The sequence below is a fragment of the Alternaria ventricosa genome (genome assembly GCF_023758065.1).
Source record: "Alternaria ventricosa strain BMP 2768 chromosome Unknown scaffold_4, whole genome shotgun sequence".
In the NCBI taxonomy this organism is placed as follows: Eukaryota; Fungi; Ascomycota; class Dothideomycetes; order Pleosporales; family Pleosporaceae; genus Alternaria; species Alternaria ventricosa.
Genome location: NW_026055684.1, coordinates 2066301 through 2094034, shown reverse-complemented (window position 1 = coordinate 2094034; position 27734 = coordinate 2066301). Strand labels below are relative to the sequence as shown.

Genomic DNA, 27734 nt, shown 5'->3' with positions numbered 1-27734 from the left:
CACGCCTGGTGCTTGCTCACGTTCATCATCGCAAACGCGCACGAACTTCTCCTGAGACTCTGCCGGAGCGGCAGCAGTGCTTTTCCACGAGCCTGTTTCTTCTCTCTCGCGCCGGTACTTTCACGGTCCCTGATTTGCACCTCTCCAGCTAGTAACAACCCTGAGCCCCAACACCATTCTAGCCAGTCCCTATCCGGCGCCACTGACGTAGCCGATATCTCCAAGAGCAACCGTCGTAGCGCCGGGCGCCGTACGCTTTGTGATTCGCGATTCCCTTCCAAAACATACGCAGACGTCTACAGCGTTTGCCTGTCAAACGTCGCACAGGCACCCATGTCCAGTTCCAGGAACTATTGCGACACCATGTCGAATACAGATCGATTTGATCATTGCAACGTGGAACGCGCATTTTTGCGCAAGGCCATGTGGGCTAGGATCGACGAACTGGCCCACCCAGAGCTCGAGAAAGATCGCCCAGACCGCACATCTCTTCCCCGCGCTAACTGCTAACATCGTGACGATTGACCAGCACTGCCACCTCCCGGTTCATCAAACAGAAAGCGACCGAGTGTATACTTCATCCGTGCGTCTACCCTACTCCATTCGTTTCCCGATTTGCTTTCGTCTGAGACTCCATCAGCATGGCATCACCAGCGTCGCGCCTGCCGCCTTTGCCATTACCACACGGCATCGTCGAGAACTATGTCTACTGTCCATCAAATGGCATCACCTTCCATACGCTCGAAGCTGGGTATACTCCCCAACGCGATAAGCCTCTCATCATCCTATGCCACGGCTTTCCGGAGCTTGCCTTCTCTTGGAGGAAGGTTATGGTGCCCATCGCTGATGCCGGCTATTATGTGGTAGCCTTCGATCAACGTGGCTACGGACGCACCACCGGATGGGACAACTCTTCGTTCCCTAACACCAACTTATCCCAGTTTGCTCTGACCAATGTCGTCCGTGATGTGGTTACACTGGTTAATGCTCTGGGTTATCGAGAGGTCAAGTGTATCGTCGGGCACGACTTCGGTGCTGTCACTTCCAGCATGTGTGCTCTGATGCGTCCAGACCTCTTCAAGAGCGTTGTCATGATGAGTCATCCTTTCAAAGCTCCTGCACAGCTGCCATTCGATATAGCCCACGGTGGCGTTCGCGAACCTGCGCCGTCGCCTGACATTCACGCTGAGTTGGCAAAGCTGCCCGTGCCAAGGAAGCATTACAAGTGGTATAACAGCACTAGTACAGCCGGGGCCGATTGGATCAGTCCAGGCCAGGGCCTGCATGCCTTTCTTAGGGGCTATCTTCATGTCAAGTCAGCCGACTGGGAAGACAACTCACCACACCCTCTCAAGAGCTGGACGGCCGAAGAGATGGCCAAAGTACCCAATTACTACATTATGCCGCTGCACCAGTCAATGCCCGATACTATTGCTGACATGATGGCCAACCAAGATAGCTCGGCGACTGAAAGATGGATGCCTGACCAAGACCTTGATATCTACGTCCAGGAATGGTCAAGGACAGGCTTCCAGGGCGGTCTCAATTACTACCGGATCACCACCGATCCACTTCTTCAAAAAGATCTCGAGCTATTTGCGGACAAGAAGATCGAATGTCCAAGTACCTTTATCTCGGGCGCGAGGGATTGGGGCAATTATCAGCAGCCTGGGGCCCTCGAGGCCTATCCCGAGTCATGTTCAGACTTTCGAGGGATCCACTTGATCGACAACGCAGGACACTGGCCCCAACAAGAACAGCCGAAGAGAGTCGTTGAAGCGATATTGGGGTTCGTTCACTATCTTTAAGTCAATTGCAGCTGTGGCGTATACGATGCTTAACGAAATATGCGATTCTCTTAACTCATCAATTATGCGGCTCCCGATCGTCCGCATATTTAAAGTCCGATTCAAGCCACCAACAAAGGGGTTCCTTCCGTTTCAGATCAGAGATGACCATCTTGTTGAGGCTGCTACGCCGCTACGCCGCAATTCCTTCTCATCTTCGGTCGGCTAGAGTTGCCGCCCGTTTACTCGCCGTTACCCGAACCGAGGCCGGCAGTCAGGTTCGTAGTTCAGCACGACTCGAAAGACTCGTGATATGCAGTATTCCAAAGCTTCGTCGCAGTCAAAATCCACTACTGTCGCAAACAGAGTTAAGTGCTGCAACATCAGTACTCCATCGCAGCAATCGGAAGGATGAAAATCAGGCTGAATACCAGTCTAAATTTCACAACTTCTCCACCCTAAGTACATACGCGAGCTTCTATTCTCAAGAAGACGGAAGGTACATATGCATTGCATCGACGGCAAAGACGGCCTTTGCGGTTTGTTGAGCGAGAGGATTTGAAAAAGGCTGCACAATGACATTGTATTTAGCTGCTCGAGCTAAAAGTGAGTACGTCTACGATCGCTTAACTGCAGACATGTGGCGTGGGTATCCGATTCCCCTGATCTCGCATGCAGCTTGCGGCAGTGCTGACTCGGCGCTAGAGCCTATTCTTACCAGGTGCGCTTAGCATATCATCGAGCATCAACGTGCAGGATCACACTTGTCTCCTTATGAATGAACAGACGGCAGGATGGAAGGGATTGCAGTGTATAAGATAACGGGACGGGCGGAGGGCATTGTTGTGTGCACAGAACTTTCACTACCGCGCAAAAATGACCGCCTCTCCTCCCTCAGCCGCTTCGTCCCGTACTTCATCTCTTCCCTTTACCAATACTCTTGCAACCCTACGTCACTTGGTCAAATGCTGCCGAGAAAGCACGCAATCGCCACCCACTAATAACACGAGTGATCAGTCAATGCGTCCAACGGTGCACGCAATTGAGCAGTCTGACGCATCACCTAACTTGCTCAAGGGCTCGCTCAACCAATCTCCTTCCAGCTCCTCTGTATTGAGCGTGTGCGAAGATGGGTACATCAACAAGAATCTCGCTATCACTCAACATATACCCATCGATTACCGACCCGACACATCTCAAGAGACATTTCAACCGCCACTTGATAGCGACGCGAAAACCCACATACGCAGTCGCGAAGATCCTCTCGATCCTTTGAGTCCTTCATATCAGCCATGCAATCGATCAGCGCCGCTTCAAAAACATTCTCCTCCAACAGAATACATAGAGAACTACACAGCGCCACTGACGAAGCAGTTGGACGAGAAAGATATCGGCGTTGTGACAACAGTTACCATGTCTTCGCAATTATCATCATCGATGCTCTCGAAGCCAAAGATCACATTTCGACATCGGGTGCGGGATATCTGCCTCCATTGGTTTACAGCATACCGAATACTCATCGGGCTCACCTTCGCTGTAAACATCGCAGTGCTCGCTGTCATGGTCAGAGGGAACCGTCACGACCATCTCGGCCTCTCTGGACCCCTGATTGCTGCCGCCGCCAATATCTTCGCCGCCATTTTCGTACGCCAGGAAGATCTCATCAACGTCTCCTTCTCCTTTGTAGCCAGAACGCCAGTAAGCCTACCATTATGGCTCCGGAAGATAATCGCAGACTTCCACCACTACGGCGGACTACACATCGGCTGCTCTATATCATCACTTCTATGGTACTGCTACTTTGTCTTCTTGGACACCAACCACTTCCTCGATCACTTCGGGCAGCGCAAGGCTTCTGGTTGGATGTGGGCCGACATTATCACCTGCTACGCCTTCCTCTCAGCCATCTTGTGCATCTGCGTATTAGCGCATCCACACCTGCGCGTAAAGTTTCATGACGCATTCGAAAAGACACATCGCTTTGGTGGATGGACAGCTTTGTTGGTACTATGGCTCAACGCAGGTGTGTCGAGTCGCAACCCCGGCAGCCCACCGCTCTACGCAAACGCCGCTCTCTGGCTGCTAGCCGCCACGACTTTCCTCATAGTTCTTCCATGGACGCGTATACGCCGAGTACCGATAACTACCGAACCCGTTTCTAGCCGCGAAGTCAAGGTTACCTTCCCGTACAAAGACATGCCCTACACGTCCACCACGCGCTTCTCGCTAAGCCCCATCCTCGAATGGCACGCCTTCGCCACCGTCCCGTGCTCGCCGTCTCCTGAAGACCCTTTCGCATACATTGTCATCTCTCAAGCCGGCGACTGGACAAAGGCAATGATCAAGTCTCCACCCACACACATCTGGCTTCGCAAACCCGCCGCCAAGAACTTCCTCTCTTTCGCTCCACTCTTCAACTCCCTGCTTCTCGTGGCTACGGGTGCAGGGATTGGCCCATTACTCTCGCTCTTATGCTCACCTGCGATTGCGAAGATGCGCGAACAGGGCAGACAGGTTCGGGTCATGTGGTGCGTGTACGATCCCGATGCGGCGCATTGGCAGTTCGTCCAGGATATCATCCGTAACGTGGATCCCGAGCCTAAGATCTTCGACTCGCGCGAGGGAAGACCGGATCTAGCGTTCGAAGCTGAGTTTATGAAGGAGCAGTGTGGAATCGAAGCTGTAATGGTAGTAAGCAACCCCACAGTTACGAGGGAGATTGTTGAGGGGATCAAGGCAAAGAATGGTGCTGCATATGGCGCGGTGTTTGACTCTTAGTTGTTATCGTTGGTTTAGTCTGGTGTGAGCATGGATATGCTCTGCTATCCGCATTGATGGTTCTGTTGCTCTTTTCGGTTATGTTCACTTCGGCTTTGGCTTCGGCCTCAGTCTAAGAGCAGGCTCTTCCGTCGCAGTGGAGCTGCGATTACATTCTGTATTTGAATGAACACTTCCTCGATCGAGTTTCGATGATGACCATTCATGTACATTATCTATAACGTCGTGCGAGGTGTCATTTCTTTTGTAGTAAGACTGACAAACAATCTCATTGTGTATCGGTTTAACTTGTCTCTCACGATGTCAAAGTTGGAGGCAAATGAAGACTAAAAATTACAATTTAGAAGTACTACTACTATAGCTGCTACTAGGTATTAGAGCTGCCATTACAAGTCACCAGTTCTCTCGATACAGTAACAGTCTTTACATGACCTCAACAACAGCGGGGCCAGCAATGATGGTGTCATCAGTGGCGGCAGTGTTGCAGCTGGTAAGGACAACGTAGCTCTGGCCAGCAATGCCCTTCTCGGGGACGGTAACCTCGAAGCCACCCTCGACCATGGTAGCCTCAACGAAGACGGGGCCGGTAACGGTGATGAAAGCGGCGTAGACCTTGCCGTCGACCTTGTAGCCGGAGGTGGCGAGCATGACCTTGCTGCCAGCCTTGATCATCATGCTACCGTCAGAAGCGGAGGCAGCAAGAGTGGGAAACGCCTTGACGGGAAGAGGCGCGTTGGTCTCGGGGCAGGACTTGATGAACTGCGCAGCAAGGGTGTAGACCTCGTTGTAGCTCAACGGGTTGTCGAAGGGAGCAGGGAAAGGCGAAGCACCAACGGTGTTGCGGATGTATGCCGAGTGGCGGGCCTCAACAGTGAGGATGGAGCCAGCGGCAGTGAGGTAGGTCTTGGACATGATGTCGGCGGCGGCACCGAGGTAGGCGCTGACACCAACGCCCTCGAGGACACTGGCAGTGGCAAGGAAGGACGCAACGTCCTTGTAGCCGAAGTCGTAGGTGCAGGCCTCGACGGGCTTGGCTCCAGCGGCGCTGAGCGCACCGGTCAAGAAGGAGACGTGGGTCTCCTCATCGGAAGAGATGGTCTTGATGCGGTTGTAGGCCTCCTCGGAGAAGTTGGCGGCCTTGAAGTCCTCGACGGTGAACTTGGCGAGGGCCTCGCGGTAGAAGGTGTCCTCGAGGTGCTCGAGAGTGAGCGCGTAGTTGAGGATGACACCGTCAGTTACGCCATCAGCACGCTTGATGGGGGATGCGGTGGAGACAGCCGCAAGAGCAGCGATGGCAGCGATGGTGGACTTCATGGTGATGATGGAGTAGAGTAATTAAAACCGAGTAAAATCGAGTGTGAGGAAAGACTGTTAGATGCTCAGAGTAGTGAACTTGGTGAACTGTGAGATGCTTCTTTCAAACCAGCGGCACCAATCCTGTCTTATACCTCCCGTGTCCATTACTCCAGGCCTCTTTGTCTCCGCCTCAATCTCCCGTAACCACACTCCATCACAAAGCTTACTACCCCTCTTCCAGCGTTCGCCCGCACCACCTCATCATCTCATCTCCCAAAACCTATAAGCTAGGCACAATACATCCCGTAGACGGACATGCTTCCATCCGGCGCCAGTCGCGATCTCACAGCCCAAGCTGCCAGCACCCTCGATCAGTCTAACCCCAATCACACCCGACTAAGGCCGCCGTCAATCCCAAATCAGGCCGAGACCAACGATCAGTATTACCTGATCGAGCACTGCAGCAAGGGCTATTAGTGTGGAATGCGTGAGAGGGAACAAGTAACAAGGGTCCAAGGGCGACGTTCCCCGCAGAAAATCGCGGTAAATTGTTTAGTCATGTTTGTGTACCACGGAACCTTCACCATCCGGACTGGCGCTAGTGCGGTTAAGCTCAGAAATGACGTCGCGCTACTGCAAAGCCATACCAATGCCGGTCTAGCAGCGAGGTAATCTTGACCTTTTTAGTCAGGGGAGTAGGTTGTACAATTGTCATCTTTTGACTACATGTTTTGCGGAAGGTTTTTTTCCCTTCGCTCGCCGCGAGCGTGGCTTGGGTGAGATGCAGATCTACGTTGGATAGACAGGGGAGCTCGTGATGGTGCTATGGAAAGGTGAGCTTCCGAGGGGCAATGTCGGTGGGAATGACTTGATGGACGGGATAGAGAGGTGGGTTGTTACGTGATGTAAGCCGTACAGAGGAGCCCAATTGCTAGAGAAGCTGCAAACGGGATGCGCCTTCTGCTTTCGTTGTCGTTTTCGGAATATAATCATTCAAAGAGTCGCTGATAGGTTGGCCCAGTGTTCCAATAACGGTTCTTTCTCTGCGGAAATTCACATCTGGAAAGGTATCCAAGACCGCAACCCCGGAATCACCACCGTTAGTACAAACGCCTCCAAACATCGCAAACGGAACTTCCCACCTCCACATTCTTTCAGGCCGATTACCCTTGACTAGCCAGGTACAGACCATGCGTTGATCTAATATCTAGCCGCCCTCTCTGTCGACGGTAAAGTCTGTCTCCGTACTTTAACCCGTTAGTGACGCCTTGAGTTCAGGCTACTTAGGCCTAGCTGCCGTGATGTTTGTTGTCGCTGCGCCCTTGCTAACTCGTTTGCCTGCTGATCAACACTCTCTTCGCGGGATATATGGCCGATGCAGCGGGAAATAGGCGCGGGAACGTGATCAACTGGTTTTCTCGGAACACGTTTGATCCGATCAGAGTTGAATTCATCGACCGGGTTTTCGGCTTGATGGTTGCCACTTGTGTTTGGAATGGAGGTGGACTAGTTGGTAAGTTGTGGATGTGACTGGTAGCTTGTTTGGAGGACGGATGAGGCCGTGTGTGGAGTATTGGTTGGTCGGCGCCAGTGATAACTGCCGCGTTTCGATATGTCCTTAGGTCGGAATTGAAATTAAGAGAACTAGGGAGGTAAACTGTGCGCGTGCTCGAAGGCGATAGGCAATGGGATGGAGTACAAAGAAGGGTGTCGAAGGTCGTTCCTTTTCGAATTCCTTTCGCTTCTCCCTCGCTTTTATCAGAGTCGACATATAATCATATCTTACCAGCCCTTCCCGATCGAAACAAAACCTTCAAACGTCTCGTACCTTTAACACCACAACACCTACACAATGAAGTTCTCTACCTCTTTCGTCGGCGCCGCCGTCTTGCTTGCCAGCACTGTCTCTGCTGCGTAAGTCAATCTTCATCCCTACCACTCCTACCTTTATCCCCACTGCCCAACCTAAGCTCACTCAAACTAACACTCCTCATAGCGAAGCCCCGGCCGTTACAACCACCCTCACCGCCAAGGCCGGCTGCCCCTCCGCCGCACCCGCCGATGTCATGGTAACGCGCTCCGCCGTTGCCGTACCTTCTTGCGAGGCAGGCGCCAACGAGACCAAGCCCAGCATCGTCACCATGCCTGGCTACGGAACAGGCATGATGCCCAGCGCGACTGGTACAGGAATGATGCCGGAGTTCACTGGCGCGGCGTCGGCGAACGTGATGAGCGGTGTTGTTGTTGGTCTGTTTGGTGGATTGGCCGCTGCGCTTATGGTTTAAGATTGTTGCGGTGGTGAATTACGACGTGGGACGGAGATGAAGACAGGTGCGGTGCTTTGGATGTCGGGGGCATCGCCTTGAATGAGATAAGAGCTGTGTTTTCTAGTCAATACCTTTTGGAAGAGATGGAGAGATGGATAGTATGTAATGCTAATAGTGTTGGGGAGAATGTACAATTGCTTCTCGGCTGGAAACATCGCTCCTGTCACGCCTAAAGTACGTACCTGACTAAGTTGCCGTGATCCTCGCTCCATGGATTCTGCTTCTCGTACCTGCGAGTGTCGGGCATGTAGTAATCATCGCCTGTGGGTCCAGCTGACGCCATCCTCCATACCCACATGAACACATACCCGCCGTGGAGCAAACTTTGACGCAACCTCATGACGCGGCCCGGTAACGTAAATTTAACGGAAACGAAAGCCAAAAGGATATATCTCTCTCATTTATATTCCCATACATGCCCTATCTACAATGCTCTTCACAGATTTTCACCTCCGTAACCCAAAAAGTGTGGAGGAAAAAACTGCACAAGACCTTCAGACCTTGACAAATCCACAGACACAATAGCCAGCCGGTTTCATCACATCCCGGTAATCGTATATATACACAAGTAGAGGGCTCCTTCCCTCCTGAGATTATCCAATGTAAAGTTCCTAACATGTCTCGATATAGGGCTCATCCAGACGAATCCACACCCGGAACACTGGTGTGGTATTCAAGCCCGCAAAAGGAGGGAGCAAAAGAAAAAGGGCACAACTGCGCCCCGAGTATACAATTCGCGGAAAGAGATCGGTGGAGCGGTCGAAAAGAGTCGCCGCGATGATGCCGAATATGAAGAACGCCCGCCAACGCCATGCCGTCATGCAAGAACTCGTATGAGAAGGGATGCTATACGCGCTCGTATCGTATCTAGTTGTCGTACGTCGAGGGCAACGATTTGCCGCCGCAATCGGGGATCTTAAGCCCGGGCTTCAGTTTGCGATTGACGTCCATAAGACCCCACTTGTCTTCCCACTCTTTGCCCTTTTCGTTATACTGGATCTTCCATGGCTCGTCAAAGGCTGAGAACCTAAGGACGCATTAGTGACAGTCGATTGGGGCTGGATGACTGGGAAACTTACCAAAAGTACTCTGTTCCGTTAGTTAGACTTGGGCAAACCCAGTCTTCCATGAATTGGTTCATTTCGTCAACACCGGCAACAGAGCCTCCGGCGCAAGTGTCAGCAGCACCACAGTCGGTGCCACCTCCAGATGGCCAGCCAACCTCGGCGATTACCTGGTGGATGTCATTCTGGGTTGCGGTCAATGACACGTCGTGGGTTTGCCAGAAGTTCCAGGTCCAGGCAGCCGCTTCCTTGACATCGACACCGGCAAAGAAGGGGTGAACGTTTGACATGACAATGTCAACCTTGGTAGCCATGTCGCCAGTCCAGTTGTCACCCAAATCAGCCATTGCGACAGGCAACTGACAGCTGTGATCCGAGATGTTCTTGCGGAAGTCGGAGATGTGTCCCAGCAGCTCGGTCTCAGACAAGTCCTTGCGGTAAAGCACCTCGTTACCAATGATGATACCCTTGAAATAGTCGCAGCCGTAGTCATCGAGAATGTCCCATGTTTGGGAAATCTGCCGGTTCGTTGTAGTGTCGTTCTTGTCGAGCCATACACCAAGCCAGATCTTCATGGTGTCCTTGATCTCCAGGCGGTCGATGGCGTGGATGAGCATCTGAGTTTGGTTGCAGTCGGTACCATATAAGCGGACTGAGTTGGTCAGTTGCGACATGACGGCCAAGTCACGGGTGATGTTGTTCTGCGATGGTCCGACGTGGAGACAGTCTGGGTACTGAGTGTTCAGAGGAGTGTAGTCCATCCCGGGAAACACCTTATGCAAATCGGCGTTGTTCATCAAGGCTTTGATCTCGGAAGAGTCCTTGCCGAGGTCCTCCTTGTTGTCTTTGGCGATATCGTCAGCAGATTGAGCAGACTTAGCAGCCCCGTCCTTTGCACCGCCACCCTTTCCGACAGTAGCACCAAGGACACCGCCTAGAATTGCACCTGCGAGGATGAGGGTGATGATGGCAATGGCGATCCACATGCGCTTCTTTCTCTTCTTCAAGTCATCTTCTGCTTTCCAGCTTGCAACCTTTTCTGGGACGAGCTCCCCACTTCCGTTGACCATGGGCACGGCGTCGTACTTGGTACCGTCGCGTGATGCAGCAAAGGCACCGGCGCCTGCTGCGGCAGCAACGCCTCCGTTGTTTATCGATGATCCTGGCGAGCCATTACGACTGCTGCCGTCCCGCGAGCCACCGAATGGCACGAAAGAGCGTCGCTTGTTCTGTGGAGAGTTGTGGTCTGGGCCCATTCCCCAGTCGTCATCGTTGTCGACATCGAGCGGGTTGATCTGGCCCATCTGCGGCGCGAGGTTCTGGGCGGACGAAGAGTAGCGGTTGTAGGGTGTGTCGGCGTAGGGGACGCCGCTGTGCGGGGAGTGTGGCATGCTGTACATGGAGCTGTCACTCGAGTACATGCCGCCGACCAGTGGTGCGCCGGAGCCGTAGGAGCGTTGCGAGTACATTGGGCGAGGAACCATGGGTTGGTCGTGGCCATTGGGGTCATTGAAGGGTGATGACTGCGAGTTCCGGTTGGGGACGCCCATGGGCCGTCCTGGGCCAGCCATGCCTCGTGCAGCGTGGAGGCCGCTCTCGCGTGGGTGGGAGCCAGCGACGCCGCTGGCGATGCCGTTGATGCCGCCGCCCGGAGCCGTCTCGCCCATGTTGTCTGAGCCGGGGGTGACGCCTGGGGTCGAGTAGTCGGAGTAGTTATTGGGGTCGGTATACTGGCGCTGGGCGTGGAGGCCTACGGGAGTGCGATGGGCTGGCGGAGGCGGCGGGTTGTCGTCGGACGGGAGGGCGTCGTGCTGCTGTCCTAATGGCCAGGCCTGGGGTTGCTGGAAAGCCATTGTGAGTGCTTGTTCGAGGTTTTGCTACACACCTCGCGTGCAGAGGCGAAAACAACCTGCGCGGGCAACGCTTGGTGGAGGTAGCGGACGGCGGCGCGCCGCTCTGCGGATCGAATGGAGGCGGACTATGGCTGGGCCTGGCTAGTGTTTGCGGCGCGGAACACGGTTGGCTGGGTGGTTTGTTCTTCACGGCGTGGGACCTCGCAGGGATCCGGGCAAAACGAGCGAAAAAGATAATGCAGAGGCAGCGTGTCGCAGAGGCGCAGGCGCGGTCGCAGTGGTGGAGAGAAGGTCGGAGTCGTGCAGTGGCCGAGATGATGCAGGTGTGTTAGGCGGGTAACACGGCGCTGGCACGACAGAGGCTGACGGCTGCGACTGCGTGATGCGCTAGCCCGCTAATTCACCCAGGAAACCACCACGGAACCCACTGTGACGTCTCCGCCAATGCACCAGCCCCAAACACACTCAACAGGTTTTGCGACAAGATAACGCCTATACCGACTGCCCGCCTTTTCCCCCCGACAATGGCCCTTCTGGCGCCCACGCCGGTCTCGTTCATATCACGATCTCCCTCGTGCCTGCCTCTTCCTGCGCTGTGTTCCCTCGCGCCTGCCTGTGCGCCCAATGCAGGCAAGAGCGATATGCCCTCAACCAGAACAAGCAGTTGCAGTGAGGTCTTGGCGCAGCCGCGGGAAGCCCCATCCACAACGGCAAGTGCTAGGGTGGAGCCAGAGGCAATTTCCCATATCAGTTGAGCCTTCCACGTTTATTGCCGCGAAGCCTCTCTGGTATCCTCCCTTTAATCCCCTGCTCATCCTGCACGCCTTGCATCTCGTCTGCTGTCGTCTCCGCTGCCTGCAACTGCCATGGACGTCTTGTCCGCGTTCCTTCCATGTTCTATTCCTAGCTCCTCGTGTCAGCCGCTACCGCAAACGGCTCCACCGTGGAATCTGGAGCGACCTACTTTAACCCATTTAGTCTGCATTCAACGCCGCATAGCCTCATAGTCGCCTTCGTCTTTGCAACTTTTTCACGCACTCCCACCTGCTCATTCGAGGTCGTGTCTCAGCCTGGGCATGCGCGACATCCAACGCCCTTGTAGCGATCTGACCGCCGTGGTGAAACACAAACACCAGATCAAGATCGCCATCGGTCCCCGGCTGATAAGATATGTTGTGCTCACCACTCGCTCCTACCCCGCGCCATTGAGCGAATCTAATCCCGCCGTGCGTTCGGCGCCGCGTCAGCGTCAAGTCATCCTACCAGACTTTAGCAGCCTCGACTTCTCTGGCTCGACTGTCAACACGCGCAGCCACCCAGCCTCCCGTCTGCTGCATACCTCATGCACCACGTCACGTCTCTGCAATCACAGTATTGGCCTGCATGCACCACGCCGCGCAATACATTTTAGCACGTTCTCATGTCTATGTTAACCAAATATCACCGACTGCAGCAGGCCAAGCTTCAATGGTAAGCCGGACCATGTTTCACATCGCCCACACAGGCAACTAGGGCGATTCACCCCGATAAATTTAACGTCTGTCCACGACTTTCCACGTTCAGAGTCTGAATTCGATACTTGCGATGGCAAATTTCCATCATCTGTTTGACCTGCATGTGCTAGAAGAGCGCCATGCTTCCATTTCTCGGTCCATAGATCAGGGCAGTGTTCGCGCTCCTTCCTATTCTTATCAGTTCGTCTGCAATTCCTGCATAGTCTTTTACAATCCGTACAAGCATGGTTGAGTGTGCTATGGTGTAAAGGGTTGGCCTGATGATCAATATCTACTTATGAACGCGTCTACGTAACGGTACGGACTTGGCGCAAATACTACCTCATACGTGAACAACTTGAGATAGCCAATACTCGTAAGGGTCGGAGCAAGGCAAACTACAGCCTCGGCGCAATCAACCTCCGATTGTATCTACACGGCACGATGTTATTGGAAGCCACCTGGGAGAATGGACGCCTCGTCGAGTCTAAGCCCAGAAGGTGTATGGCTTGGCGCATGATTTTCCTAATTCAGACATCTCCATATCACGGCGAGGACATTAGCCTTGATGATAAAATAGTAAGAGAAATATCGAGCAACATTTGTGTATACATATTTCTCTCCTTGCAACTTAATCAAGTTCTTCATCTCAATTTCCCAAATATTCCATTTTCAAGCATCTCCTGAAGCAATGCCACCCCACTCAGCAATTCGCACCACCATCGCCAGACTGGCCACCGGACCCCCTCTCGTCATCGCTATCATAGGCGGAACCTCAGGCATCGGATCCTACATCGCCAAAGCCTTCGCCTCAGTTTACCGCAACTCGAAATTCAAACTACGCGTCTACATAGTCGGCCGCAACGCCTCACGCGCAGAAGCTCTGCTTGCAGAGGTGCGCTCCACAAGTCCAGGCTCAGAATGGCGATTCATACAAGCCCATGACCTGGCGCTGATGAGCGATGTCGACGCCATATGTGCGCAAATCAAGAAGTATGAAGAAGAAGACCCATTGAACGGGGGAGAACCGAGGATAGACATGCTATACATGACCCAAGCAGCGTCACCACTCGCACCATCACCGCGTAAGTCTTTTATATCTGCATTCGCTTCCAGCAAGAAGTGAGCCGTAACAACCACCATTCCAATGACCCCAACTAACCAACCCCACCAGCAACAAAAGAAGGCCTCGACACCCAAGTCTCACTCCTATACTACTCCCGCATCCGCTTCATCCTCGCTCTTACACCCCTTCTCCTGCGCTCCCAATTCCCAAGCGGCGCCCACGTCATCTCCGTCTTCGCAGGCACAATCGAAGACTCCATCTCCCCGTCTGCCCTTCCTATTGGCCCACCTTCGCCGGCAAAGCACGGCGTCACATCAGTTCGCACGCACGTCGCTTTCATGAAGACATTTATGTTTGAGGCCCTAGCCGAAGAACACGCTGGCAAGATCGCTTTCATACACATTTATCCCGGGTTGGTTGACGGTCCAACGTTCCTTAGCAAGGTGAATCCACTATGGTTTCGCGTGCTGTGGCGCGTAGCTAAGGTGTTGATGGCATGGTACATGACGAGTCCAAGGGTATGTGGTGAAGTCATGGTGTTTCTGGGTATGGGCAGGTATCCCGCGAGGGGCGCGGGCGTGGGGCTCAAAGAGGGCGAGGAAGGGAAGACGGTGGCTGATGTGGCGTTTAGTAGTACACGGGAGAAGGGAGGAGGTGCATATACGGTGGGGCAGAGGGGTGATGAGAAAAAGCAAGTTAGTTATGCCAAGCTGAGACAGATTGACACCAGAGACAGGGTTTGGAAGCATACCATGGGTGTGTTGGAGAGTGTTCCGGGGTTGAGTGAGTAAGTTGTGAGGAGATGGGGGCTTGTATATGGCGAAACGTCATCCATGTATTATCTGGAAAAGAAACGTGGAGATATCAGACTGATAGATGAAGCTCGTATTTTGTATATTGTACCATCTCAAATAGACAATAGGCGTATTGACAATGACCACCTTTATGTACGGATTCTCCAGCGAAACACAGTTGCGCAACTCAAAAAAATGCATTGCAGCCACCACTGCCAGAGGTGGTCGCAATTCCAGTCTTGCACCACGCCACCACCGAAAGCAGCGTGGAGACTATAAAGATCAGTCTGGCAATCGGCAAACTCCGCGGCGAGCCCAGCAAAGTCGTTGAGGTATTGCTCGGCACTCTCTCCACGGACTCCTGACCCATGAGTTGCTGGAAGCAGGTTGGGCATTTGCTTCGAACTGACAGGCCATGTAGGCGTAGTCTTTGGAGGGGGGCGTATTGAGGACGATTTCATGCGCTTAGCTAGCGACTCAGCGTCGTCTCGTTCATGCTGATGACCGCTGTTGGTAGGCTTGGTAGGTAACAGCTGCTCCATGCAAGCAGCCATTGTTTTCCTGGTGGTGGAATGTAGTTCGTAGATTCTTCCTGGGGATGATTCAGGTAGCTGTACACATTTCAGCGCCAGCGACAGGAAGATGATGTCTTTGAGATCATCTGCTTTGCCACGATCCAATCTCGCGATGAGGTAGTTGATAGTCTGCTCTACTTTTGCAACGAGTATGTGTTCGTTGTGTCCGGATATTTGTTGCTCTAGATACTGGCCATTTGAGCTGGCCTGGCGAAGATGTTTGATGCGTTGGCATACCGTGAGAGCAGACCAGAGTATGTCTTTTTTACACAGCCAGTAGTAAAGGTCCTCTTGTAATGGCGATGTATCTTCAAGCGCTTGAGGATAATAGAAGTTTGAGTAAGAGAGTATGGCCACTGATGAATCGACACATTGTATCCAGGCTTCCGCGACTTCTTGCTATCGAGTTGTTAGCACAAACGTTACTCTCGAGAAAGATAAGAAATCTCTAATTCTTGGAAGAATGTTCGAGGAATCCCATAGTAGCGTTTAGGCTTTCATCGCTGCCTTCTTAGCTACGAGAATACGTACTGATTTTAGGTCAGCTAAACATCTTGTAAAGTATCCGCTATGGCTAACTTACCCTGATATTCCTGATAACCGAAGAGGAGTGGTCTGTATAAGCACAATAGCGATCGTCGAAGGTAAAAGTCTAGGAGAATGCGATGCAGAAATCCACCTTGATCGCCGGTTGCTGGCTGACTGTGTTGCAAGCTGAGAGTCAATGGTAGAGAGCACCAAGATCTTTGTATCTCACGCCCTATTTCAATCGCCTCGCCCACATCGGGGATCGAGCGTTGTACAAGCGAGGAAGCCCCGATTCGATGGGGAAGAGACATAGCAAGATATATCTGGTAGAGGCTGTCTGTCAGATCGCAAAGCGGGCGGGGGGGAGGTAGCTTCGATGAAGACTCGTCAAAGTCCTCGTCATACAGATTTGCTGGTACCGGACAGTAAGATCCGAGCTCGGGGATTACCAAGGGCATACCAGTCATGATAGATACTTGTACTTCCGACTCCAAAACAGACGCCCATAGCCGCTTTCGCATCTCCATCTGATACGGCGAAAGATGCCTTATCTTCGCAGGATCTATGTGCAAACCCATGATCATAGCTGACCGCATCATGGCACCGCTGCGGCTCCAAATTCTATCTGGGTCAGAGTGGCTAACGCTACCAGACAGTAGCACAAGTAATTCGACTTGAAGAGTTGATAGCTCCGTTCGCTGCTTTCGTCCAAGTTCCCCGAGCCATTCTTGGATGTGGTTGATAGCTGTACCCCGCAAATAGGCTCTGTAATTGTCTGCTTCATCGGTTTTGGCCGTATCGTCAAGCAAGTAAGCCCTGGTCATAACGCTTGTGAGCAGCGCGAGGATGCTGGATGAGGGATCAAGCCCGGATCTGCTGTCAAGCCACAGTCTTTCGTACTGACGCATGAAAGTGGGGCGGTGCAGAACGCGCATGGTACGCTCAAAATACTGGAAGTATGTGAAAACCAACTTGTCACAGTACGGCTTTGGTGGTAGAGACTCCCATAGCTTTAGTAACGATGGCGAGCATCCAGAATCGTGATTGCGTTCAGGCGGCCGAATTGGATCTCCTTTCGCTTTGCTTTGAAGAAATTTGACTTTCTTTGCAGACGCCATCAACTGCTCATCACTAGCCATCTTGTTGAGGAAATCTTTGACATCGAGGAACTGTGTTTTGTCAGTATCATGTTTTGTAGATGATTTCCAAACCTCTTGCCTGATTAAGGAGCGTGATTTTGTCATTCTGCCCATGATACCGTGATCTACTCCCCTCTGCCACGACTGTGCCAACGAGAGGTAAGTCTGTTGTCGGTGTTGACTGCTCGACGTCTGCTTTTATTGGCTGTTCGCGCGCACGTTCAAAGCAATACATGTCGACATCTGTTAAGGCTCAATGCCTGGATATGATAACAAATCCTGCTAGCAAGGGCCAAAGAATTGTTGATGCGCCGTGTGGCAAAGGATGTGAAGGATGCTTTGTGTCTACTGACTCTGGATGTAATTGCCGCATTGGAGTTTGCGGCTAAAGACATGTGAGGGATGCGCGAACGGGTCTTTCCTCAAACTGCAAGCAAGGCGGCAAGCTAATGCACGTCTGCGGCGTAGTCGAGGTGTCCACTAACCCCTGGCAGGGGCGGCACTTAGGCGTTGTCGCATGTCAAAAAGACTCGGAGACACTTTCGAGTTTCTATCTGAAGGTAGCTAGGTAGCTTCATGATTGCGTGAGGGTGAGGTAGCAGCAGGGATGAAGGCATCGTAACCCTACGATGCACCCAAACAGAGATGCTGAAAAGGGTTACAGCTAAGGTAACCTATGCAAAGGTCTGTCATAGCATGTGTGCGGTGGTTGGAGCCACGGTTCGAGGCACTACCAACGATTGACACATGAAGCTCGACGGTCGCACCGACTGTCGCGTGTGTTCGCGATGAGAGTTGAGTGTGGTGAAGGAGTCTGGAAGGCGGTGGTGACGTCTAGCTTGATTCGCCTAGAACCCCACACCGAAGGTCCCTGAGAGCAACGGCGAGATTTGCCCGCCATAACAACACGTAGCTTCCCAATCCACATATAGCAATTGGCATACAGTCCACACATCAATTGCGTCTCCCATAACCACCTATTGGAATATTGACCCCATTTTGGCATCTCCTGCAGGTAAGTGCCAGGGAACAGCTGCGAGGCCCCACCTGCATCTGAAGCTCTCTGGACACAGTAGCTAATAGCTCCCCTCGCGTTCTGCAGCTATCCGACGTCCATCATGAGCAACCTCTTCGAAGCCAAGGTCAAGAGCGTCCTATCCGGCGACACCGTCGTTCTCCATAACATCAACAACCCAAAAGCAGAGCGCACACTGAGCTTAGCCTTTGTGACCGCGCCGAGACTGCGACGAGAGGGAGACGAGCCCTTTGCCTTCGAGTCACGCGACTACCTCCGCCGTCTGCTGGTAGGCAAAGTCGTCCGCTTCCAAGTCCTCTACAAGATCCCGACGGGCGCGAACCGCGAATATGGCCTCATCGTCACACCGAACAAGGAGATATTGCCGCAACAAGCCGTCGCGGCGGGCTGGGTGAAGCTGCGCGACGACGCCGGCCGCAAGGAAGACTCGGACGAGGCTGCCAACCTACTCGAGCGACTGCAAGTAGACGAGGCACGCGCCAGGGCAGACTCCAAGGGTCTTTGGGCGGAGACTGGCGGCAGGATCAACTCGTCGTCAGAGCTGAGCGATGCGACCAAGTTCGTTGAACAGAACAAGGGCAAGGACATCGATTCGATTGTCGAGAAGGTCCTGTCCGGCGACCGCCTCATCGTGCGATTCCTCCTCTCGCCCACCGAGCACGTACAAACAATGGTCCTCCTCGCCGGTGTCCGCGCTCCCGCAACACAGCGAACAAATCCTTCCGACGGGAAGGTGCAGCCAGCCGAACCGTTCGGCGACGACGCTCAACAATTTGTGGAGACAAGGCTGTTACAGCGAGGAGTCCTCGTCGAGGTTCTGGGAACAACACCGAACGGCCAAATCGTCGCAGATGTCAAGCATCCCACCCAGGGCAGCATCACACCTTTCCTGCTCAAGAACGGCTTGGCCAAATGTACCGACCACCACACCACCCTCCTCGGCCAGAAGATGGGCATACTTAGGGGCGCTGAGAAGCAGGCAAAGGACGGCCGTCTAGGTGTATACAAGGAACACGTTGCGCCCAAGATCAGCAAGGCTGGAGAGCAAGAAGCCACCGTTAGTCGTGTCCAGAGCGCAGACACCATTTTCATCCGGAACAAGGCGGGCGCAGAGAAGCGCATCAACCTCAGCAGCGTCCGCCAACCCAAGCCTACCGATCCCAAGCAATCGCCATGGGTAGCCGAGGCCAAGGAGTTCTTGCGCAAGAAGCTCATCGGCAAGCACGTCAAGTTCCACGTCGACGGAAAGCGACCGGCGACCGAGGGCTACGATGAGCGCGAAATGTGCACCGTCACCTTCCAGGGCAAGAACGTTGGTCTGATGCTTGTAGAAAGCGGCATGGCATCCGTCATCCGCCACCGACAAGACGATGCCGACAGGAGCCCCATCTACGACGATCTTCTACTAGCCGAGTCCACCGCACAAGCTGAAAAGAAGGGTCTCTGGTCAGACAAGTCGCCCTCTGTCAAGCAGTACGTCGACTACTCGGAGTCGCTCGAGAAGGCCAAGCGCCAACTCACTCTGCTTTCGCGCCAACGCAAGGTACCAGCCATTGTCGATTTCGTCAAGTCTGGCTCGCGCTTCACTGTACTAGTACCTCGCGAGAACGCCAAGCTTACCTTCGTCCTCTCCGGTATCCGCGCACCTCGATCAGCGAGAAACGAAAGCGAAAAGGGCGAACCTTTCGGAAAGGAGGCCCATGAATTCGCGAACCGCCGCTGTCAACAGCGAGACGTCGAAATCGATGTCGAGGACTGTGACAAGGTCGGTGGCTTCATTGGCACTCTGTACATCAACCGTGAGAACTTTGCGAAGACGCTGGTTGAGGAAGGTCTGGCTACCGTACATCCCTACTCAGCAGAGAAGTCTGGAAACGCAAATGAACTGTTCGCGGCTGAGCAGAAGGCCAAGGACGCCCGAAAGAACCTGTGGCAGGACTACGACCCGTCTCAAGAAGAAGAGGACGGCGAGGCAGCGGTAGCTACTGAAGCTACCAACGGCGACGCCGCATCGTCAAGAAAGGCAGACTACCGCGATGTTATGATCACCCACGTCGAAGATGACGGAAGGCTTCGTCTCCAACAGATCGGCAGCGGTACATCAGCGCTGACATCCCTCATGAGCGCCTTCAGCAAGTTCCACCTCAACCCTGCAAACAGCAGTGGCCTGCCAGACGCGCCCAAGGCGGGCGAGTTTGTAGCAGCCAAGTTCACTGCCGACGACCAGTGGTACCGTGCGCGCATTCGACGCAACGACCGGGAGAACAAGAAGGCCGAGGTTGTCTACATCGACTACGGTAACTCAGAGACAATCCCGTGGTCTCGCCTTCGCCCTCTCTCACAAGCCGAATTCCTGCCATCGAAGCTGAAGCCACAGGCTGTGGAGGCGCAGCTGGCGTTTATTCAACTTCCTGGCAACTCCGAGTACCTTGCCGATGCCGTCAGCTTCATCTCACAAGAGACAGCGGATCGTGAGCTCGTCGCAAGAGTCGAGGCCACCGAGAAGGACGGGATGCTTTGGGTGACACTGTACAATCCCGACCAGAGCAAGGACGGCACTGAAAGCATCAACGCCGACATCCTTAGCGAAGGTCTTGCGATGGTTCCCAAGAAGCTGCGCCCGTGGGAGCGCTCGGCCAACGTGCTGGCTGCCATGAAGAAGAAGCAGGACGTGGCCAAGGAGGAGCGCCGCGGTCAGTGGGAGTATGGTGATCTCACCGAGGACTAAGCCTGTATATAGTTTGCGGTTGCAGAGCAAGGAAATAGCAGCACCAAGTGCGAATACTGTACAATAAAAGCATGTATCACGATTCTCGCACAAGCGACACTCTTACGTTCACATGTGCTACCAAATATGCCTCGTGATGGAGGGCTGGCACGGAAGCTGCGAAGACGGCCAGGTGGAGGCTTAGGCGGAGATGACGACGAGGTGATTGGCGGCTTCGGCCATCCCCCACCCATCCACGGCAGCGCGCTGAGGCGGTGCCTGTAGGCAACCACCAAAATGCACCCCAGTCACGCTGAACACGGGTCTTGCGCCATGACGGCTACCTTCCAGGCAGGCGCATTGCAGACATCCTTCATGACTTTATACACGCGCACTTAATACCCCCTCCTACTCGCTCCTCGCGCGTCAGAACACCCGTTGCGACACGTTCTAAGCAGTCGCGACCATGGAGACCATCAGTCGACTACCCCGACGCCTGACACAGCTCTACTCCGACACCAAAACCACATGCGATGCCGTCGTCGAGCAGGATGCCAAAGATACGCCCGAGTCGCATGCGCTGCACCGCAAATTCAGAATCCAAAAGGACCGGCTGATAACATGGGGCGTGGACTGGAGCGACAACTCCAAAGGGAAGCAGGGCGACATCGATGAGAGCGTGGAAGAGGCAGGCATGACGGAGACGGTCACAAGCGTGCTCGGAACCATCAAGGAAATCCTCGATGAGGCGGAACAGATGCACCCGGGCACGTCTGCTGCGGGTGGGGGAAAGACAATGTCTGGAGAGAAGAGCCGGCCTGACCTTCCCTCGTGGGCGGCCGCCGACAGGTCACGTTACGAGGATCTCATCAAGGACCTCACCACCTCTATCGACATACTCTATGACCTCTCACGGAACCGCAGAGTCCAAAGAAGCAATGAGCGTGGTATTAGTCCAGGAAAAGCTACACCGCATCACAGCACATCTACTCCTGTCTTCCTGTCGCCTGACTACAACGCCTCTGACTTAACGCTCGTCAATCCTGCTACCTTTCCTCTGAATGCACATACCCCCAGATCCCATCTTCCACCCAAGCTGGACCCTGCAGACCTAATCCTCCCCGACGAGGAACCTCCGCCATACGAGAGCGTTGGAACTACCTCTGTTCGCGTCATCGGCCGCCTGCGGTCTCGCCACAGTTCCACCAACCCCTGGAAGACGGATGGCAGCAGGAACATAGAGACTTGCGTTTTGATCGACTACGCATGCTACGATCCCGCCTACCGTCTCACTGGAGTCTCTCCGTCCACTCAGCGCCTTGAGAGCCTTCTGTCAATACTCACAAAGCTTTCCAACAACCAGTCTTTCCACGGGACCCTCAAGTGCCTTGGCTATTTCGAAGATCCAAAGCAGCCGCGCTTTGGCCTGGTCTTCGAGCTGCCCACCTCAGTCTACTTAGGGCCATCCGATTCGCACAAGCCAGTCGAGGAGCTCAAGCCAGTGACGCTGCTCAGTGTATTGCAGACAGGCTCCAAGTCTTTGCACAACCCCAACAGTGCCACCCCGCCACTCGAGGACCGCTTTCGTCTAGCTTTCACGCTCGCCTTGACCTTTAGCAAGATCCACGGCGACAATTTTCTCCACCAAGACGTCAATAGCAGCAACATTATGGTTTTCAAGAAGAACAAAAGGCAGTCTGCGAATAGCAGAGCATTGCAATACTCGCTGCGATCGCCTGTAATATGTTCCTTCGATCTATTCTCTGACTTCGACATCGACACCGACAAGGCGAAACCAACACTGAACATCTACCGGCATCCGGAGGACCCGAAGTTCACTGGAAGTCAAGACCAAAAGTACAATGCCAATTTCGATCTCTATGGCCTAGGGCTGGTGCTACTCGAAATAGGATTGTGGCAGCCTCTACTTGACCTGTGGAAGCAAAAGTACACCCTGGGCGACTTCAAGCAACGGATAGAAGATGTATACATCCGCAGGCTCGCTTCCAAATGCGGCACAGCCTACATGCAGGTTGTGCGCGATTGCTTCTGGGCAGCTGATGTTAAGGGCGACAATGCGATCGATGTCCCGCAGGTCTACACTCGCATCCTAACCAGATTGCAACGCTGCTGCATGCTGGATGAGTCGGAACCCGGGTTTGACTTGAGCGAACTGAGACCGGGCGCTACACCGGTGCAGCAAGCATCTCCGTTGAAACGCAAGAGCGCGAGCCAGCCACAGATCGTCACCGATGGCCAGTCAAGTCCGTCCTATAGGAGCGCAAAGCGATGGGCATTGGAGAAGGGTACGCAAGCCTTGGAAAGGACTAAGTCTCTCTCGAAGAAGTCACCAGATCTATCATTAGCTCGTAATCCATCACGGAGCTCGCAACACTCCATCCGGAAGAGCATCTCAGAAAGTCTTCGCATGATGAGCCCTAAAGAAGAAGCACCGGAGATGGAGTGGGAACAGAAAGAACCTCTAGAAGAATCAGGCACACTCGTCGCAACCCCGCCAAATTCGCAAGACCCAAGCGATAACTCTTCGCTGTACAGAGAGCGCGTAGCGACTGCCGCTTCAACGATTCAGCGTGCATGGCGGCAGTCTCGCGCCCCTTCCAATGGATGCACAACGCTTCAAGACTATAAAGACAAGATTACCGTTATCCAAAAGGCTTGGCGCCAGACAAAGCAGAAACGCAGTAATAACACTGTCTCGGCCCTCGTCAGTGACGGACTGCGACACTGGCCGCAAGCCACCCTTGGTTACCCAACACCTGAACCAGAAATTCAGAGTAGGACGGTAGATTCGAGTGAGAGCTACGTCACTTCGTCTATACAGATCGAGACCGACATAGAGCCAATCTCTCGGCCGAAGCTTCGTCTCTTCCCTGTCAAATTCACACTTGAGATTGTGGAAGAGTGGCACTCATCCATGTTACCCCGACTTGAGCGTCTAATAGAACGGGCGCTCAAGGATTCCGAAGAGACTGTCAGCATTGATCTCGTCGCCATCGGAGAAGTACTAGAGAAAGCCAAGCCTACTGTGTTCGTTACCTGTACTAGTGTGGCAAAGGTCAAGGCCATTCTCAGCCGTCGCTTCCGCTTCGATGAGAATATATATGACCTCAAGGTCCGGAGGGGAAAGATCAGGCGGTCCAAGATGAGCCGTTCATCGCGCCGCACTAGGCCACCACATCGATCCATGATGAACACCGACTCTTACGATGCGGACATGGCTGTGATGAACCCTTACCATCAGGACCGTCCATTATGCGGGGCTTCCATTGGAGCCTTCAACGGTGAACACCTGCCTCCAGTGTCTTATGGCGGAGTCATCTTGGTTGACGATGAGCCGCTTGGTATGAGCGTTCATCATCTCCTCGACGCGCCATCCGAAGATGAAGATGACGTTGGCGAAGAGCCCGATAGCCCTTCTCCGAGCGATGTGATGCTGTCCAGCGCAGCGAACAATCCTTGGTTGATGGGAATGGGTGCGCAACCAGATCTTCACCTAGAGTCGGATGAGCCCGCCGGCATGTGGGATCTCGAACTTTCAGACGATGAGGACGTGCAGAGCCAGGATGATGACGCTGACCTTGATTCATTCGACTTCTCCGACAGTGAGCTTGAGTCTGATGACGACTCTGCGGGTATGTCGATCCGACACTTCACACATGTCACAAACGCTAACTCCGTCTCAGACATGGCAGATTCACATATCTCACACGCAACCATGGGCGACATTGACGGCATTGCGCCAGGGGAAGGCGAGGAGATAAAGATCACACAACCAGCCATCGATGACGTAGGCGCCGACTTCTTCCCCTGCGAAGAAGATCGCGACGACGACCATCTCTCCTCGCATGAACTAGGTCACGTCCACGCTTCTTCCGGCATTCGCCGCTGGAAACGCGACGGCATCCTCCACGAGATCGACTGGGCGCTCCTCAAACTGAGGGAAGACCGCCTCCAACCATATAATATTTGCCAAGGAGGTCGACGCTTCTGCCTGGGCTCCATGACACCAGAACAACGCGCCATAGCATCCAAGCTGGAGAAGCCAGTCAACCGCCGCAACTACACCCCCGAAGAAGACGAATACCCCAACGGCGTAGCCCCCGCATCCACCCTCGGTGGCATGTCCGTGCACTGCTTCGGCCGCACCACCGGGCTTCAACCGGGCATGGTCAGCAGCGTCATGTCCGCCGTCCGCATCTACCACCGCAAATCCTTCTCCCGTTCCTGGCACGTTGCTGGCGGCTTCGGCATCGGCGGCGACAGCGGAGCCTGGGTCGTACAAAACGGTCACCACAAAGTCGTTGGCCACGTGCTTGCCTTTTGCCAAAAGAACAAGATCGCTTACATTTGCCCTATGGAAGTTCTTCTTGAAGATATTAAGCGCACCTTAGGTGCTAAGCGCATCTATCTCCCTGGCTCTGTGGAGCAGACGCTGTACAAAGCGAAGAAGGCGAGACACCATGATGTTATCGAAGACTTGGGGTCGCGGGTGCAGGGTCTAGGTATAATAGACTCTGCGGTCGATGTTAGGGAGAGTCTCAGCTCGGGTCCGCCGGGCAATGGTGGTCTTTGGGAGAGACTGGAGAGAGGTGGAGAGAATGATAAGGAAAATATGAGGTCGGCCATGCGGAGCAGTATCATGCGTGTCAAGGAGGGGAGAGATGGGGGTTTGGAAATGAGTGTCAAGTAGGAGTGAGTGGATGGCGTTGGTTAGGCGTTCAGGAGGACGGTATGGGAAGGGGGAGGTTATACCCTGTTGTTTCATTGATGTTCGTTTGAATCAGAAGACCCATCGATCTACTCATGTCGAAGTTTACAACCTCAGCACCGACGCTGAAAAGGTCGTCAACTCCAGATCCTGCCTCCAATATCCTTACACAAAGTCTCGACATCCTCTCCCTTACCCAACCTCGCCCAATAATCTTCTATCTCTGCCGGGTAGCCCGTCTCATTGAATGGCCTCGTCCACTCACTCACCTTATTTCGTGCTATACCGCCCCAGTAGGCCATCCTCTCCGGACGCTTCCCGTCTCGATTTGAAGCGAAGTGAATGAGCAAAGATCCAGGACGGGCTAGTGATGGTTTGCCAGGTTTGTCTGGATTGGGTGGGAAGCCATTGAACCACCGTTGGGGCACGTAGGCAACGGCGGAAGAGAAGTATGGCTGTGAGTCGCAAGACGATTAGTTGATGTAGTAAGTAGAACGGAGCTAATATGTCACCTACACGCTTGATGGTCTCTTCCATGGCACTTTGCTCACTATACTTCAACTGTATATCTGGATTATACTCCTTCAGGCTCAATGCTGCCGAGAAGAGACGCATCGCCCACTCGTTTACTCTGATAAGGAAGACGCCGTTGTTCAGACCATGCCGATCATTCGTCACCACCAGATTGATCTTTTGGTCCGGTGGCAAGAAGACTTGCAACGGAACATTAGGATTCATCAAGATGGTGTCGCGATCATGCCAGAATAGCCACTCCAACCGTTCTGCAGCTGGCTTAGCAAGTTCGGCTCCAAGAATCGCGAGCAGGAAGGCGTGTTTGGACCAAAGACCAGGGAGCATGCGTTCGCGAAGTATGAACTCAGGGTATCCGTGGAGCTCATTGTGGACCTGGTGAGAAGCGATGGCGGCTTCGTAGACGGGATCTTCCGGCCCGAATGAGGCCGTTACTTTGCCGATGCGAGGGGACGATTGTGATGACAGCGCGGGTGCAGACGATGCGGGAACGGAGCCAAGATGCGGAACATGTGTTGGTAGAATTTTGCTTGAGACCGATGTTTTTGTCGAGAAGAGAACGATGGCACCAAAGCCCAGAATAAGCAATGTGGCGTATTTCCAGAACCGAGAAGAGGCTCTTGGAAGAGAATACCGGGTACACGGGGCTTGGTCGTCGTCAGACCATACGCTGGATATGGAACTGCGCCTGCTTTCGCTCATGGTGTGTAGCCAGTGGTGAGTAGCGCAGGAGCGGGACGACTGTGGCTAAGAGGGGAGGAGAGCGTCATATGGGATTGGCTGAATACATCGATGAGGAAGTGGCTAGGGAAAGAAACACGTGTTAGCGATCTTGGATCTCGAGATTGAAATGGAATCTTTGAGTTTGACGATTTCGAGAGATGTCATGGTTAAGGTGGCTGCTACTGCCAGGGCAGACTCGTGGACGCCTGACATGATGCCAATCGCGCCTAGCGGAGGTTTCGCCGACTGCGCCTTCAGCTAATGCAGCTAAGTGCTTATGCTGGCGTCGCTGCAAGATGAAACGCGTACGTATGTCAACGCCTTTAGCTATTGAGTATGCGTAGGCTTGGAGGCTAGGAGCACACATCACGATGGAGCACGCGTAATTTTTTGGTAGTTATTGGTCTGTGGCAGCCATCCGGCTATGGCGGGTAACTAACCGGCAAGCAAGATCTGCTGCTGCGCGGGAATTCGGCAAGCCATTGTTGTAGGCAGTGGCAAGCTGAGTGAATGCGGGAGCACCGTTTGATGGAGGTGCTGATACTGATTGCGTCAAGGCAACATCCGGCTGTCACTGCGTGCTGCAGCGGTTCTGCCAAGCCGCTAACGGTGTCTGATCTCCAAACACTGCAAGACAGCGTCTGAAACTCCAGCCTCGTGGCACGTCGACATCGCCAAGCCTAGTAACGTGAATAACATTCAGCTATGGGTCGCGTCTCTTTCTGTATCAGAACTGCTTCCGGAGCCGCGACGAGAAGATACAATCGGTAGAGCACACGATAGGCTGACCGTCTTGGTTGATGGTTCTTTACTCATTGACCTTGAGCCGTCGCGTCGACTTACCCTTCAGCTTCGGTAGATGGGCTCGACATGGTCGAAATCAGGGATAGCAGGTAGCGCCGAGTCTCTCATTGCGCTTGCGGAAAAGATTAAGGACACCTCGAGCCTCCTAGTATGTTGACCGCATTGTCAAAGGACTCTATATGACATGTGGAGTCGGATATCTGGAAGAGTAGATGGGTAGCGAACGCTCGCCCCGACGGGTCGTAGCCGATGGAGTCTGGGACGACTTTGTCTGCAACATGCTGACCACCAACAGTGAACACAGATACCCTTTCGACTTGCTCAGCTGGTTCGAACATTACCAAGCGCCTCCATTGTGATACGTTCGACACTGACTTTGCCTTGGTCCTTGGTTCCTCCGAGGCTGTCAGATACAGTAGCTGATGGCCTTTTATTGTCGATCGCAGGTGGCTTGCAAGTCTCGCGCAGCTTGCTACACCGTCAAGATGTGCAGCAATCCCAGCA

The 27734-nt window shown here is 53.6% G+C and overlaps 7 protein-coding genes across 7 annotated transcripts; 5 read left to right on the top strand and 2 right to left on the bottom strand.

The window, feature by feature from the left end:
- Window positions 1-641: 641 nt before the first annotated feature.
- On the top strand, window positions 642-1808 carry J4E93_003379 (uncharacterized protein; the record flags this gene model as incomplete). The annotated part of the gene is made up of 1 exon (XM_049341317.1): window positions 642-1808. The coding sequence occupies one exon, from the start codon at window positions 642-644 to the stop codon at window positions 1806-1808; it is 1167 nt and encodes a 388-aa protein (XP_049202199.1).
- Window positions 1809-3200: 1392 nt separating this feature from the next.
- Window positions 3201-4565, top strand: J4E93_003378 (uncharacterized protein; the record flags this gene model as incomplete). Its single annotated transcript, XM_049341316.1, has 1 exon — window positions 3201-4565. The coding sequence occupies one exon, from the start codon at window positions 3201-3203 to the stop codon at window positions 4563-4565; it is 1365 nt and encodes a 454-aa protein (XP_049202198.1).
- Window positions 4566-4988: 423 nt separating this feature from the next.
- On the bottom strand, window positions 4989-5879 carry J4E93_003377 (uncharacterized protein; the record flags this gene model as incomplete). The annotated part of the gene is made up of 1 exon (XM_049341315.1): window positions 4989-5879. One exon carries the CDS (start codon window positions 5877-5879, stop codon window positions 4989-4991), a length of 891 nt encoding a protein of 296 aa, XP_049202197.1.
- A 1834-nt stretch (window positions 5880-7713) lies between these two features.
- Window positions 7714-8146, top strand: J4E93_003376 (uncharacterized protein; the record flags this gene model as incomplete). Its single annotated transcript, XM_049341314.1, has 2 exons — window positions 7714-7718; window positions 7858-8146. The coding sequence occupies 2 exons, from the start codon at window positions 7714-7716 to the stop codon at window positions 8144-8146; spliced, it is 294 nt and encodes a 97-aa protein (XP_049202196.1).
- Window positions 8147-9055: 909 nt separating this feature from the next.
- J4E93_003375 (uncharacterized protein) lies at window positions 9056-11105 on the bottom strand (the record flags this gene model as incomplete). The annotated part of the gene is made up of 2 exons (XM_049341313.1): window positions 9056-9215; window positions 9268-11105. 2 exons carry the CDS (start codon window positions 11103-11105, stop codon window positions 9056-9058), a joined length of 1998 nt encoding a protein of 665 aa, XP_049202195.1.
- Window positions 11106-17818: 6713 nt separating this feature from the next.
- Window positions 17819-20464, top strand: J4E93_003374 (uncharacterized protein; the record flags this gene model as incomplete). The annotated part of the gene is made up of 1 exon (XM_049341312.1): window positions 17819-20464. The coding sequence occupies one exon, from the start codon at window positions 17819-17821 to the stop codon at window positions 20462-20464; it is 2646 nt and encodes an 881-aa protein (XP_049202194.1).
- A 445-nt stretch (window positions 20465-20909) lies between these two features.
- J4E93_003373 (uncharacterized protein) lies at window positions 20910-25154 on the top strand (the record flags this gene model as incomplete). The annotated part of the gene is made up of 1 exon (XM_049341311.1): window positions 20910-25154. The coding sequence occupies one exon, from the start codon at window positions 20910-20912 to the stop codon at window positions 25152-25154; it is 4245 nt and encodes a 1414-aa protein (XP_049202193.1).
- Window positions 25155-27734: the final 2580 nt, after the last annotated feature.